This window comes from Eleginops maclovinus, chromosome 13 (genome assembly GCF_036324505.1).
Source record: "Eleginops maclovinus isolate JMC-PN-2008 ecotype Puerto Natales chromosome 13, JC_Emac_rtc_rv5, whole genome shotgun sequence".
Lineage (NCBI taxonomy): Eukaryota > Metazoa > Chordata > Actinopteri > Perciformes > Eleginopidae > Eleginops > Eleginops maclovinus.
In genome coordinates, this window is record NC_086361.1 from 7,105,092 (window position 1) to 7,120,157 (window position 15,066).

The window sequence follows — 15,066 nt, forward strand, 5'->3', positions numbered from 1 at the left end:
TGTAAAGTCATGGAACTTGCTTTCGGACAAGGGTATTTTGGGGTTCAGGCAGCACACTAGGTGATGTAAAATAAAATATATGTGTAAAAAAGCATTAATTCACATTTTGTGGTATAAATAAGTTCTTGTTTTATTGTTTAATCAAATTATTGGACATTTTTTAAACACATTTTAAGAATTACAATGAGTTTTATCTCTCGGACATGTTTTGTCCCTCATCTCAAGAATCCCTGCTACATCGTCACAGCGATCATGCATCCTCAGGAAATCCAGCTGGTGTTCTACGGTTTACTCTACATCCTCTGCATCCCAAGTGCCTACCTCTTGCTTACCATCTACTCCATGGTCAACATGAACAATGTGTCCTGGGGCACCCGTGAGACAAAACCTGCGGCTGGAGTCGCCAAACCAGAGCCCGCAGCAAAGCAAACCAATGTCCAAAAAGGTAGGTGCCAGATCTCTGAAAATAGTAGTTAATTATCATTCCAGTTATAATGTTAGATCTGTATTTTTGTTTGGGCTGACTTAACTAAAGCTGATCTTAACCCGTACAGCCAAAAACACCTTCCAACGGTTCGTCTCTTGCTGCAAATGCTGTAAGAAATCCAACCAGCCATCTCAAGGTGGTGTCAACCAGAAGAACCTGATCCCGGAGACCCCACAGCCTGTACTCCAGCCCCAGAACACTATTGTGGAGGACGTGAGGATCCCAGAGGAGAAACAGAAGTAAGTCTTCAAGGTGGAATGGAGATTGAAATGTAAATGTACCATTATTACAAAGTGTGAGGTGATACTAATACTTTCTTTCTGATTGCGTTTCAGGCAGCTGGACATTGTTTTCGACTCACCTACCCAAAGTGAGTCCAAACTATATCATAAAGATCTGCATGATCTCGTCCCCAAAACATTCCATTTCACTTGCAAATCGGATAACATGTAATAATGTCCTGTCTTATTTTCCTCTCTAGGTTGGTTGACACAATTACAGAGTGTGTCTCGTGATATGCAGCTGGTGGAGGGCTCTCTCGACGAGGTATGTATGTCTCGTTTTATCAGGGTAGCACGATCGACTTCCTCCAAATGACAGTGTCAAAATGAAGCCCTCCTTATTTTTTTTCCAATGCAGGTGACAACTGGTACATTTAGGCCTTTACAACAGTTTTGCGCTGCTTCTTGACATGCATAAATAACGTGATATTTAACTAAAGGTGTTTCTGTGTTTCTCCACAGGAGGAGGAAAGCTTCTGGATAGAGCTTCAGAAGAAATACCTGGAACCTCTGCAGGACGACAAAGAGAGACAGAAAAAGATTGTCAATGACCTGCAAGAACTGAGAAACAAGGTAGGTGTGGGGAGCTGAAATACAGACATCACTGTGCAATTACTCTTAAATTGACCTCATATATTTCCTTACACAGATAAACTTTGCCTTCTTCATCCTGAACGCCCTGTGGTTGGTGGCAACATTTACCCTCCAGTTATATGAAGCCACCTTCTCCATTGAGCTGCCCAAGATCAACCTTCAGTTGGAGTATACTGGGGAAAATGTGAAAATTGAACCCATTGGCTTCATGTTCATTCTGGGATTTGCAACATCAGTTATAATCCAGTTCATTACTATGTTCTACCACAGGTGACTTGCATTAAATTATCTTGATTTTCCTCAAAAGGGTTTTTGTAAAAAATTATGTATTTTATTTTTAAAAAATTTTTCTCCATCCAGAATCTGTACTCTGATCCATTATGTGGCCTTTCTGGGCACAGAGACCATACAGCCAAAACATGACACAGAAGAACCATGCCTGCCATGCAAAAAGGTATTTACAACCGGTATTGTTGTTTCAGCTACTACTATTAGATGCAAACACTTGCAATGAAAACAGAACATTCAATATATTTTCAGCTTTGATTGTTGTACAAAGTGCTAGTACACACAATTCTGTGGGAAAGCTTAGTGAGGTTGAGCACTGTGATAAGGGGTTGTACAATTTAACATCATGATGAATCCTAACAACACTCATTGTTACTTTTAAAATAGACATTTATCCCCTCAAGGGACACTTAAGTTAAGTTGCTATTAAGAGAAAATAACCTTGAATTGTCACGCAAGACTTTAAACAATGAAGCTAAGATAGTTTGAATGTTTTGACGTAAGTGCAATCACACCCTTGTGCGTCTTTGATCGGACCTGTACAAATAGTTGTACAACATCAGAATTGTTTGTGCGGTAGCAATTATGTGAACTGATGTCTCTTTTCTCTCCTCCTAGGTCGCATCTGTCTCTGAAACTGTCTCCACCTCCGACTATAACCATGACTCAGACTCAGACTCAGACTCTGATTTGTCTGATGTTGATCTTTACACCAGAAGTAATAATGGAGGCACTCAGGTGTAAACACAGACTCTGTCTAAAAAACTTTATATCACAAAAATACACCATATAGGCTTTCCCAAATTGTCTTTCGTATGCATATATTATTTAAGTTTACGTAGTCAAGCACATTTTATTTATGAAGAGCTATTACTGAACACACTTGTCACAAAGTGGTCAGCAGATATTCTAGTTGAAATGCTTTATAAAAAGAACATATCAGGGACAGAACAAGACCGTTTTAAAGTCTTTAAAACATATTTATTTGTGTGTGTGAGTATTTGTGAGTTTGTTTGCAAGATTTCACTGTGAGTGCTATTGAAATATCCTTCTGAAGGTATGTTGTAATGCACATATCTTTGACTTTTGTGTTTTATGCACTGTAACTTGCACTGTAATTTAAAGATGACGGGATTAATAATTAAGACACAATATGAACAATATGAAGAGCAATGATACTATTACAGACAAACTAATGAAGTAATTTTAATGGTCTAAGAAGTATGAGAATGTCCAAATCTGTATCATACTGTAGAAAAATGTACTTGATTGCACTACATATAATACGATGAAACTCCTATTGAAGTTATATTCTGATGGGTAAAAAGGAAGCTGCTGGCCCAAATCAGCATTACCAAAAATAAGTATCTTTATAATGTTCCTTTAATGAAGAACAAAAAGGATGAACTCAGGGAAGTGAAAATCTGTTTTATGCAGTTTATTTTTACATTAAATATAATGACAAGTGTTAAGAGGTTGTTCTGTTTGTTATATTTTTGTGGCTGTTCTGTTTTATAAAGCTCTTTATAACAAAGTGTTTAATGACTCTTTACATATGAATATTAAATGTGACCTTTATGCAAAAGTTACTGTATATAGCTAAATTATTTGGTTTAACATATGAAAGAGAGACATACATTGTATTACATGTTTTAGACACACTTAAATTAATATTTAAAGCTATATTTACTTATATTTTAGTCTTTATACTTTAGCTTCTAAACCACAGTATTTCATCCCACTGGGGGCTTTTCATGCTCACATCATCTTGGAGTTGACATGATATCATTTTTAGGTACGTGAATTCCTCTGGCTGTCTAACTTGTAAGACTAGAATAAGTTTAGTCAATTATATAAAAATGTTTATACTTAACTTTGCTACTCCGAGTACATCCACCCTCAGGGCGCAGACGTTCTATAAAACAGTAAAACACAAACATGTTGAAGCTCCTGCTCTGTGACTGTATGACTACGCCTAACAACACATGAAGTGATAGTTCAGAAGCAATATAATTGTGACACATTTAATAATTAACACGCGCACATACAACCAGCTGTACGTGAGAATTGTTAGCCCAACTTCATGTGATTTAAGAAAAGGTTTCAGTACAAAATGTAGAATAATTATTGTTATCTGCTAACAAAATGTTCAGTAGTGAAAATACAGCAGACAAAATGTTATTATTTTTATGTTATAATTGTCAGCAAATTATTAAGCTTTTTTTAAAATGTTCGCACTTATTTAAAGGATTTTTGTAATATTATGTGTTATGACCCAATTGAAGGCCTGGAGGTGTTGGTGTCACAATAAAAGTGAGTGTTGCCAGAAAATGTTCTTATTGTCACTCTCTTGTACGGCATGCTTCATAACGTTTTAAGACGTTGTGGGCTGTTTCCTCTGCAAAAGGAGGTTATGTTTTCAGCTGGGTTTGTTTGTCTATCATGGAAAAACCGTTTGCCAGATTTTCATACATCATGTTGGAAGGGCCGAGGAATAAACTATTTAACTTAGGTGGATAAACAAATGTTGTTTCACATAAATAGCTAAATGCCTTTTTGGTTAATTCATATAGTGTCAGAATAATTATAATAATAATAGTTCCAGAATGGAAAAGTTCATATGGGCGACCGCTGTAGTCAGAGCAACAACCTTAAAACAGATAACAGGTTTTTTGAACTCTCTGAACAACACATTTTGTCTGTTCATGTTCACACCAAAGTCCAAATAACAACTTCAAAACTTGTAGAGGTAGCTGTCTTCTCTGCGCTCTTACAGATTATCACTTAGGGCACTGCCAAAGAAAGGAAATGCTTCCTAGTCACATCCATCACCGCCTTCATCCTCATTCTGCTTGGTTACATCCTGTTCCTCTACTTGTACATCACAAAGGATCCTGTTGATAAAAAGATGGCCATTTGGGTGGGTCTGGCTGTTGGTGGAGCCTTCTTGGTGTCTTTCAACTGGTGGGGGGCTACTTGAGACTGATCAGCGAGAACAGCAACTCCGTCTTCCTCAGGTTGCTGTTTAGAGACATGAAGAAGTGCCAGAACTTACTGAACATCCTCTCCAGCCTGCTCAGGATTGGGGTGACCGCCTGTGTGCTCGGTGCTTACATTCCTCTGGACAAAATAAACTGGAGTATTGTGACATCAATCCCAAGTCATGAGACAAAGATTATAGCCATCATCATTGGGGTCCAGCTGATCTCCTCTGCACTCTGCCACTGGTTCTCTCTGATAGCCTGCAAGATGCATGCCCTGCGACGATGCTTCATCCTGCCTCTGTACTTGGCCTCTTAGGCTGTCATGGTTATGTTCATCGTCCCGGTTATCGTTTACTATCAAGACTATAAAACAGTTCTAAATGGAGCTGCAATCAACTTCACAGTCTACTGCAATGGAGTTGTAGATGGAAGGAACCAAAAGCTGATAGGCAGTGTGTTCCAACATCTGGTTTATGATGTTACACACACTCTGTGCTTCCTGGACATGTCCAATATACTTGACATTGGCATACTGACAGGTAATAACCTGGTGCTTCACAGTGACACCATACATTAAGAGATAACTAATGAATATTTTAATATTTTTAAGTTTTCAGGTATACAGTTATCATTCATTTACATTTAGAGTTCAAAGCAATGCCTTTAGGTCACAATGTCCTTTTTGGCATCTGCTTTTTTTAAAAACAATGTCGCCCTAAAACATTTACCTTATTTGGCTGTCACATTTTCTCTTGTGGCATTATGTGAAAATTATGGAATGACTAAGAGAAACAAAAGCTGGTTTGGATCGTAGAATACAATAAAGGTCACCAATGTATTGTATCAAAAAGTAACTCAGACTGTCATGGATTAATGATTGCCTTACAGTCTGAAGATGTATAGTTGCTAGGTTCTTTTAATCCTTTCTTCCATCATTCCTCAGGTGCAGCAGTGTCCTGGTGGCTTGGTCTTGTCTTGGCCACTGTCCACATCTGGTACTCAGTCTGTATCGCATCCAGAGGACCCAGGACTTTTTAATTCGAAGGCTGTATGAGGGAGGATTTTTAGAGCAGTCACTTCTTCTTAAAACTCGATTTGACATCCAGACTTCCAGAAAGCAGAAGAGGTAAGTCTGGTTGCTGTGTGTTAATGTTTGTGGGGATGATCAGGCATAACCTAGTGAGGATCATGGGACCTAGTTTTAAGTTTGGGTATGATGAAGTTATGTTTCTGATTTTAGTAGTTTAAGATCAAATTGAGATAAAGATGTCTTGAATAAAAAAATATTACAAATGTGTAGAAAAAATAACATCAGGGAGTCCGACAGGAAATTAGGTATGATGCAAATTGTGATTATAGTACGTTGTTTGAAGAATCCCAAGCTTTCAAATACAGGCGTGTTTTATAGGTATGTCTAATTTTTACTTTTAAATTCCTTTGAATTGTAACCACATGTTAGCACATGTAACCACATGTTACAGAACAACAGCAACAAGTTTCACATAATTAATTTGATCTTTAACAAAGACTGCAAAACAAAACAACAAGTAGTTCCATAATTGATATTCCAACTACATATTTCCAGGCCTCAACACAATTGATATGGGAGTATATGTTGGGTATCATGTCTGAAATAGTCATACTACAGGCCTGGTTGACAGACAGTATGCCAAGAAAACATCCTCAATTTGCTCATCATGATGGTTTACTGTAGATGTGTGTAAGGGTCACAATTAATTATTTGCTATATTGCAGGATTACAGCTCTTGTGTATGTGGGATTTTGGGCAGTTTTTCAGTGTAATACTCAATTGTCAACCATGTAATCTTGTCCTTTCCAGATTCACAACACTATACCCAGTAAATGTGTTTCTTTGTGCTACCATGTGGCATGAAACTTACGACGAAATGATAAAGATTGTTATTTCTCTATTCAGGTGAGTTTAAAGAAACAAGCTATGGGCATGGATTTACCTGCTCTTGGGAAACAACAGCAGTCTAAAGCAACCTCATTACAGCAGCTTTTTGTGATACTTGTAACCCACCAGACTGGACAAGTACAGGCCAAGGAAGGAAGGAAAAGTAAATGATGTGAACTTTGAAGCCCATATTTACTTTGACGATGCCTTCAGAGATGTTCCCGGTAGTCGGGGACGTCAACCAATATGCAGAGATGCTTGTGGAAATTATCAGAGAATTTTACAGGTAAAAACTATGAGATTTAGTTTGAGAAAAAAAAAAAAAGAATGAGACATTGCGGTACAATGTTTGACCGTAACAGATTAACCCTGTTCAATGAAACCCAAGTATCTTTCATCCTGTCATCAGTATCTTTGAAAACATCGATAAGGGCCTCTTCAAAAAGCAGCAGCGTTTTCCTGATCAGAAGATTATGATGACGCCATATGGAGGGCGTCTGGTGCGAACCATGCCTTTTGGTGGTTCACTACAAGGACAAGCAACTCGTACGCCACAAGAAGAGATGGTCTCAGGTGGAGAAAATTGTGCCACAGGCTTTGATTAGTATCCAGTTTGAAACATTGTGTAGCTTTGAAAAAGTGTATTTTCTGAATAGCATTCAATATCTTACAGGTCATGTACTTGTACTATCTCCTGGACTGGAAAGTTTCGACCAAGTATTACAAAAGGTGGGGAAAAGGAGGTGACGAGGATGAGCTGAAAAGTTTCAGGTTAGATGAGATTGCAAACTAATTCGCGCACACATGAACCAGTGTTTGTGTTACAATAATTTTACATGAGAGTGTACTAAATGTAAGCCAAAGAACTATTTCTGTTCTCCAGAAGGAGAAAAACAACACCTACTTCCTGGCTTTAGATGGGGACACTTCCAACCGGCTGCTGTGATGCTGCTCATTGATCGTCTGAAAATGTACCCACGTGTTGGGGCAGACTGTGGCAGGATTCACCCCACTGGATCAGGTTGGTCAAATTGGATATAACAGCGAAAGGAAGACATCTGGAAAAAACTGTGATTGATGGTTGTATCAATAAAAAAACAAGTACAAGGAGTTTAAATACTGTATATACCAACAAACCCAGCAATTGTTTATTTTACAGATTATTAAATTGCAACACCCAGAGCACACTGCATAATTTCATCATTAAACTCAAAGAATTGTATCAGACAAATGCACCACGACAGGTTTCAGTAACAGTAAGTCTTTATTTCCCTTGCAGGTCCAATGGTGTGGTACCAAAAGTTTGAATATGCAGTGGGTCACTGGCTTCACAAGACAGCAGAGCATGTGTTTGGCTGTGTGTTGTGCAGCCCCGGATGCGTCAGTCTTTTCAGATCATCGGCACTGATGGATGACAATGTGATGAAGAAATACACCATCAAGTCTTCAAAGGCTCAACACTACATCCAGTATGACCAAGGTATCTGAACAACCGTAGGAGCATTCTGCCTTACTCTAGACTCTGCTGTGAAAGTGTAATAGATAAATGTAAAAGTCTGAACCAAACCAGAACTATATTACATGAGAAAATCTGTAGATATGTGGATTCAGGGCACAAACCTGTAAATAAAAGTAAATGGCATAGTGGTTAAGGTGGATTTTGACACGGACACTGATGCGTTGTGATCCTGAAGGTGAGGACAGCTGGCTCTATACTTTGCTGTTGAAGCAGGGATGGAGAGTGGAGTATAACGCAGTTTCTGACCAACGCTCCGGAGGACTTTAAAGAGTTCTACAACCAGGTGAGAAGAATCAATCAAAATGAAATGAGATTCAGATATGTTGGCCCAGGGCTGTGCTAATTCTGGGCCCGCAGCTGTTGTTCTGTTCATTATGTGATTTTATCAACATTTTACGGTATAATTCATGCTAATGTTCACTTGCCATTTCCAGCGTCGACGATGGGGGCCGTCCACCATGGCCAACATTGTGGACTTGCTTGGCGCTGCTACCATGATTATCCAGAGGAACCCGTCCATCTCCAGACCGTACATGCTCTACCCAGCTCCTCGTTTTGGGCTTGTCCATTCTGGCACCTTCCACCGTTGTCCTTATGATTGCAGGTCAGGCTGTTTTTTTGTTTATTTTCTGCCACATTAGAAAGGCATAGCAAGACAACAGGGGAAATTAGTCGATGCTTATTGAATGACACTTTTAGTTTCATTTACATGTATAACACCAAGCAAACACATAAAAGGATAATCACAGCATTTAGGTATAATTAAAGCCTTATAGCCTTAATGCGGATGTGGTTTCATAAATCAGGTGATGCTTACATATATGTGGTTGTTTAGCCAGTTATTTTGTTTGCTTCCCGTCAATCATTCAGGTACATTGACTGTGCTGCTTGACGTTCACCCCAACATTGCTCTGGCCATGGCTGTGATACCTCCTGCTATCTTCCTCGCCATTAGCTACAAGATCAAGTCAGACACTCAGCTTCGTATTGCGGCAGTCATGAGCGTCCTGTATGCCTTCCTCATGATGAAATCAGGACTTACCATAATAGGTACACTCACACAACAATCTACAACACCTGGTTATCATCAAATCATTCTTGCTTCTAAGCGGCATTTTCCATCTGTTTCTCTTCCATCAGGCAATATGGTGAAGGACCAAACCATCCTGACTCCAAGCAGCATGTTCCTCATCTCCCTCGGCATGTTTTACATCATTACTGCCATCATGCATCCTCAGGAGATTGGCCTAGTGTGTTATGGCCTCCTTTACATCATCTGCATCCCTAGTGCCTACCTGCTGCTGACTATTTACAGCATGGTCAACATGAACAACGTGTCCTGGGGCACCCGGGAGAGAGCGCCTGCTGCTGGCACAACCAAAGTCGCCATTCCTGAAACCAAAGCCCAGAGAGGTGGATAGTATGATTCTTCAAAGAAAAAAGCCAGTAATGTATACATTTTACATGTTGAGACAACGATTAATGTGAAAGCCAGCAGCTTTTGTCATTGTTTACTAACCCTAACCCTCACTTCCATTTGTAACACGATTATGTCATCAAATTTGGAGATTCAATTTGAACGAAACCTTAGATTAGAGTCTCCAGTATTCATAAACAACCTGAGTTTTAACAAATACATTTTTAGGACTTTCAAATTTAAATAGCATGACTTCCCTGTCAGGTGTTCACTAAGGCTATTGTTTTAATGACATTAAAACACAAACCTTTCTTATTCCCTCATTTGAAATACTGCTAATACTTTGAATCAGTTCAACAATGTTGCATTTTTGCATGTTTGAGTTAAGCTCACGGTTTTTCTCGCGGGCCAAATGCTGTAGAAAACTCTGTCGGAGAGGCAGTGCAGACGAGAACATCCTCAGCCAGACGGATATCGTTGGGCCTGAAACTCAACCCCGAAACAGCATTGTGGAGAATGTGAAAATACCTGAGGAGGAGCAGAGGTAAGATCTGATGTTGGAACATTGATTGGTCATTTATTCAAACAACACAATGTAAACTGATTGTATAGTTAAGGAAACTCCATCAGAAACAATCCATGGGTATGGTTTATTCCCACTGCTCACATTGGCAATAAGCCGTTTGAAATACATTATGAGAAATACACTTAACATTACATTTAATGTTGGTTGATATATATTCGGGGACTACAGAAAACTAGTTTTCCATCATAAATATTTTGTAGTGGTCTGTTTCTAATATTTTGGTTTTTATTTGGTTTCAGAGATAATCCTGTCATCATCTGCCCTAACCAGAGTAAGTCTCAAAATGAGCATATTTAGAATTATTAGCAAAATTCATGACATACACTTGTTTCTGTTGTGTAATATTCAGCTGATTTGCTCCAGGTTGGGTCACACAGCTGCAGGGCGTGTCTGATGACATGCGACTGAGAGGAAACGCTCGACAAGGTGCATATAACACAGCAGCATTGTTACATTTGGACCTTCCTGTTATTACCTCAGTGATAAAGGTTTGTCATCAGCCAACAGCCATTATAGCATTACATTTTGCAGTTGTACATATGTAAGACAAATCTTAAAAGGTGACCCTGCGTGTTATGTGGGGTAAGAGATATCATGCAAAATAACCCATGTTTTAATGTAATTAAAGTCTTATGTACTGAACTCACTTTACAACCTCCACATTCTTAGACATATCTCCTGAGTGACACACTTGCCAAGTTCTTTAATAAATTATAATTGAGCTTGGGTTTTTCATTAGCGCAGTTAAGTGGACAAAGAATCGGAGGAGAGTTATTCAGGAGATACCAAATATGTGTCAGCTATTAAAATATACATACAGCGTCATACTCCACCCTTCTAATACATGGGTTTGAATGGAAAAACTGTTGCCCATTCTGTTGTTCATGGTTGAGGCTTTAGGTGTGGTATCATTGATATAAAGTAATTATCTTCATTCCCTACAGGAGGATGAAAATTTTATTTTACCTTTATTTTACCAGGCAGATCATTAAGAACAAGTTCTTATTTACAAAGATGGCCTGACATAAAACAAAAATAGGTGACACTTAAAAAACATACAAAGACATAGAAAACAAGGATTGGTTATACAAAATCATTAAAACCATTAAATCAGCGGGCCTAGGTGCACAAATGGGAGACTGAGCTGAAGGATTAGACGGAGGGGAAACACTTGCAGGGATCAGTGAGATGGTGTGAGATGGAGTGTTTGAAGGCCGGAATGGAAATGAAAGTGACCAGTTTGAGGTGTGTTTGTAGTGCGTTCCAGTCTGTGGCAGCAGCTGACTGGAATGATGCAAGGCCGAGTGAGGATCTAGTTTGAGGGGTTGTTAGCAGGATGCGAAGAGAGGACCGAGTGTTATATGTGGTAGGTAGACGATGCAGCAGGCGGGACAAATAGGGGGGTGTCTGATGAAGGATGGTCTTGTAAATGAGAGTGAGCCAGTGAATATGACGACGAGTATGAAGCGATGGCCAATTTACCAGAGAGTAAAGACTGCAGTGATGAGTATTTAGGGGGGCGTTTGTAGCAAAACGGATGGCAGAGTGATAGAGTGTGTCCAGTTTAGCAAGAGTGCCCTTAGAGGCAGTTCTATAGATAGTGTCACCGAAATCAAGTGTGGGGAGAATAGTCATTTTTATAAGCGTGAGTTTAGAAGAGGAAGTGAAAGAGTGGCGGTGGCGGTAAAGGAAACCAAGTTTAGCCCGCACCTTAGACTGTAACTGGGAGATGTGATGTGAAAAACATATTGTAGTGTCTAACCAGATACCCAGGTATTTGTAGGTGGAGACTTGCTCCAAGATTGCCCCCTCACAGGTGGAGATGTTTAAGGGAGACGGAGAGGGTACACCCTTCCGATGAAACCACATGGCTTTTGTCTTAGTTGTGTTGAGTGACAGTTTCAGTTGTGTAAAGGCATGTTGTACCTGGAGAAAGCTATCCTGGAGCGTGGATTGGACAGAGGAGGGAGAAGGACCAGAGGCATATAAGATGGTGTCATCGGCATAAAGGTGAATGAGTGAATTGCCAGCAGCTAGGGGAATGTTATTGATATAGATGGAAAACAGTGATGGGCCAAGTATAGAACCTTGAGGAACACCCTTTGTGACAGAGAGGGAGTGAGAGAGTGAGTTATCGAACCTTACGCGTTGCACCCGGTGAGATAGATAGTGAGAGAACCAAGCCAGCGAGTGACCTATGACCCCAATACTACTCAGCCTGCTGATGAGGGTGGGATGGTCAACAGTGTCAAAGGCCTTTGCAAGGTCAATGAAAATAGCAGCACAATGTTGTTTGGTGTCTAGCGTGGATGTAATGTCATTTAATACCTTTAAAGTGGCTGTTGTGCACCCATACCCAGCGCGGAACCCAGACTGTGCGTCAGAGAGTATACCAAAAGTATTAAGATAGTTAGTGAGCTGATTGTTCACAAGCTTCTCAAATACCTTGGACACACAGGGCAGGATGGAGATGGGTCTGTAGCTATTTGGATCTGACTGCTCACCACCTTTAAACAAGGGCAGGACGATGGCTTCTTTCCAGTCAAAGGGTATTTCAGCCGTGTGGAATGAGTGATTGAAGAGTTTGGTTATGGGTGCTGCAATGATGGGAGCTGCAGTTTTAATAAAAAATGCGGGAAGGTTGTCAGACCCAGCTGATTTTTTGGGGTCTAGAGCAGACAGTTCCTTTAAAACCTCCCCCTCTGTAAGAGGCCGAAAGGAGAAGCTGTGTGTGGGAGGGTGCAGGTGTGGGGGGCTTAGAAGACTATGGGCTGTGGAAGGCGATATAGTAGGGCCTTTGGACAGTGTGTTCTCAAAGACAAAGCCAGACTTTACAAAGTGACTATTGAAAGTATCTGCCATTGCAGTCTTATCTGAGATGACAAGATCATTGACTTTGAGTGAAACAGGCATGGCTGAGGGCTTGTTCTGAAGTTTTCTTACTGTTTTCCAGAAAGCATTCGGATCGGAGCTACATTGTGTGAATTGAGCCTTGAAGTAACCAGATTTGGCCTGGCGTACGGCTTGTGTAGCCTTATTGCGGAGTTGCCGGAATTTGAGGAAGTCTGTGGGAGACTTTGATAGACGGGCTTTTCTCCATGCAGCATTCTTTTGATGGAGAAGAGATGTGAGCTCTTGTGTGAACCAGGGGCTGTGACGATTTTTCAACCGTTGTTTCTTGAGGGGGGCATGCTTATTGACCACAGCACTAAGCTGGTCTTTGAACAGAGACCACGCATCATTCACAGAGGGAACCAGGCTGACTCTGTGCCAGTTAATATTGGCCAGGTCATGGAGGAAAGCTTGGGTGTTAAAATGCTTTAGACAGCGCTTAATGCTGATGGTAATGGGCTGTTTGGTGGAGATGTTTTTGCGAATGCAGGCTATAAAACAGTGGTCACTGAGGTCGCTGCAGAACACACCAGATTGATACATATGGGGAGTGTTAGTAAGAATTACATCCAGCAAGGTAGCTTTCTCCGGACAGTTGGAGTTGAGCCTGGTTGGTTGGGTGATAATTTGCTGGAGATTAAGGGAGTCTAACTGCTGTATGACTTTCTCAGGAGGCCTAAGCATGTCCCAATTGAGATCACCAAGCAGAACAAGCTCAGACTTAGTGAAAGGTGCCAGTGCTCTACTAAGAGCCTCAAGAGTACATGCAGGGGCTGAGGGGGGGCGATAACAGCCAGCCACTGTAATACAAAAATTATTCGATAGCCTTATCTGAATGATCAAGAGATCAAACTGTTTCGGAATAGACTTGGCAAGTACCACTGAGCAGTGTAGTTGTTCTTTAGAGTAGATTGCTACTCCTCCACCTTTAGATGATCTGTCTTGGCGGAATAGATTATAGCCATTAATGTTGGTATCAGGATAGGAGACAGAATTACGGAGCCATGTCTCAGTCAGGACAAGGACATGGGGATTGGAGGATTCCACCCAGACTTTAAGTTGGTCCATTTTTGGCACCAAGCTTCTTACATTTACATGCAGAAAACCCATATTGTTTCTAACACAAAAATCATGGAAACAGAGATCATGTGACTGAAAACCATTGAGAGGGGGAACAGTATCAAAAGGACCAGGGTTGACATGAACATTACCAGAGATTATGAGTAGTAACACAATCAGAGCACGGCAAAGGGAGGATGAGTCATTGTGTTTACATTTGTCAAGTGTAGGAAGATTAGAAGGTAAAATAATCATATTGCTGAGAAGACTCATAACATAACATGAAGACAGAGGAGGAATAGTAATGTTTACAATTGATGGTGACCCCAGAGACAGTGTAAACAGCAGGGAAGCCAAGTCTCTATTATAGATGTTGACTGAGTCAGTTTGATGGTCAGGCAAATGAGGGGGGTCGAAGAATATCAACTTCCCCATGTGCGCAACTGATGAGGGGGGCGAGACAGTAAGGAGGAAAGCAAGGAGAAGGAGGACATTGAATAGTTTGAGGCAGGCCATGCTAGGTTCGAGGAAAAAAAGTTGCTGCTAACAGTTAGCACAGTTAGCTGGATAAGTTAGGTCACACTCACCCACAAGTTGTATATCCACAGTCACGGACTTGTTAGTCCATAGTCTACATGAGTGTTAGCAAGTAACCACCAGAAACATTAGCAGGCACTGGTGAGCAGATAGCAGGCAGAGGCTGGCTAGATTAGCTGGCAGGGAATGTGGATAGCTAACCAAGGGGCTAGCAGGCTAATTAATCAAAGGGATAGCAGGCAAGCAGGCTAATTAACCAAAGGGCCAGCAAGCAAGCAGGCTAGGCAGGGTAAGAGGAGTACATGACGCATGGGACAGCAATGAAACAGCAGATGGGGTTTCCACAGAGCAGTGTAGCAGCACGCCATAGGCAGCAAGCAGCAGTGAAGCAGCAGATAGAATTACCACAGAGCAGTGTAGCAGCAGGCCTCAGGCAACAGTGAGGCAGCAGGTAGGATTACCACAGAGCAGTGTAGCAGAGCAGTGCAGCAGCAGGCCTCAGGC

At 40.8% G+C, this 15,066-nt stretch overlaps 1 protein-coding gene and 1 pseudogene across 1 annotated transcript; both read left to right on the forward strand.

Moving 5' to 3' along the window:
* The first annotated feature begins 236 nt into the window (after positions 1 to 236).
* Positions 237 to 3,184, forward strand: LOC134874414 (chitin synthase chs-1-like). The gene is made up of 8 exons (XM_063898407.1): positions 237 to 445; positions 555 to 726; positions 823 to 857; positions 969 to 1,033; positions 1,231 to 1,341; positions 1,418 to 1,632; positions 1,723 to 1,816; positions 2,269 to 3,184. The coding sequence occupies exons 1-8, from the start codon at positions 253 to 255 to the stop codon at positions 2,392 to 2,394; spliced, it is 1,011 nt and encodes a 336-aa protein (XP_063754477.1). The 5' UTR covers positions 237 to 252; the 3' UTR covers positions 2,395 to 3,184.
* Positions 3,185 to 6,755: 3,571 nt separating this feature from the next.
* LOC134875238 (chitin synthase chs-2-like) lies at positions 6,756 to 9,492 on the forward strand (annotated as a pseudogene).
* The last annotated feature ends 5,574 nt before the right edge of the window (positions 9,493 to 15,066 follow it).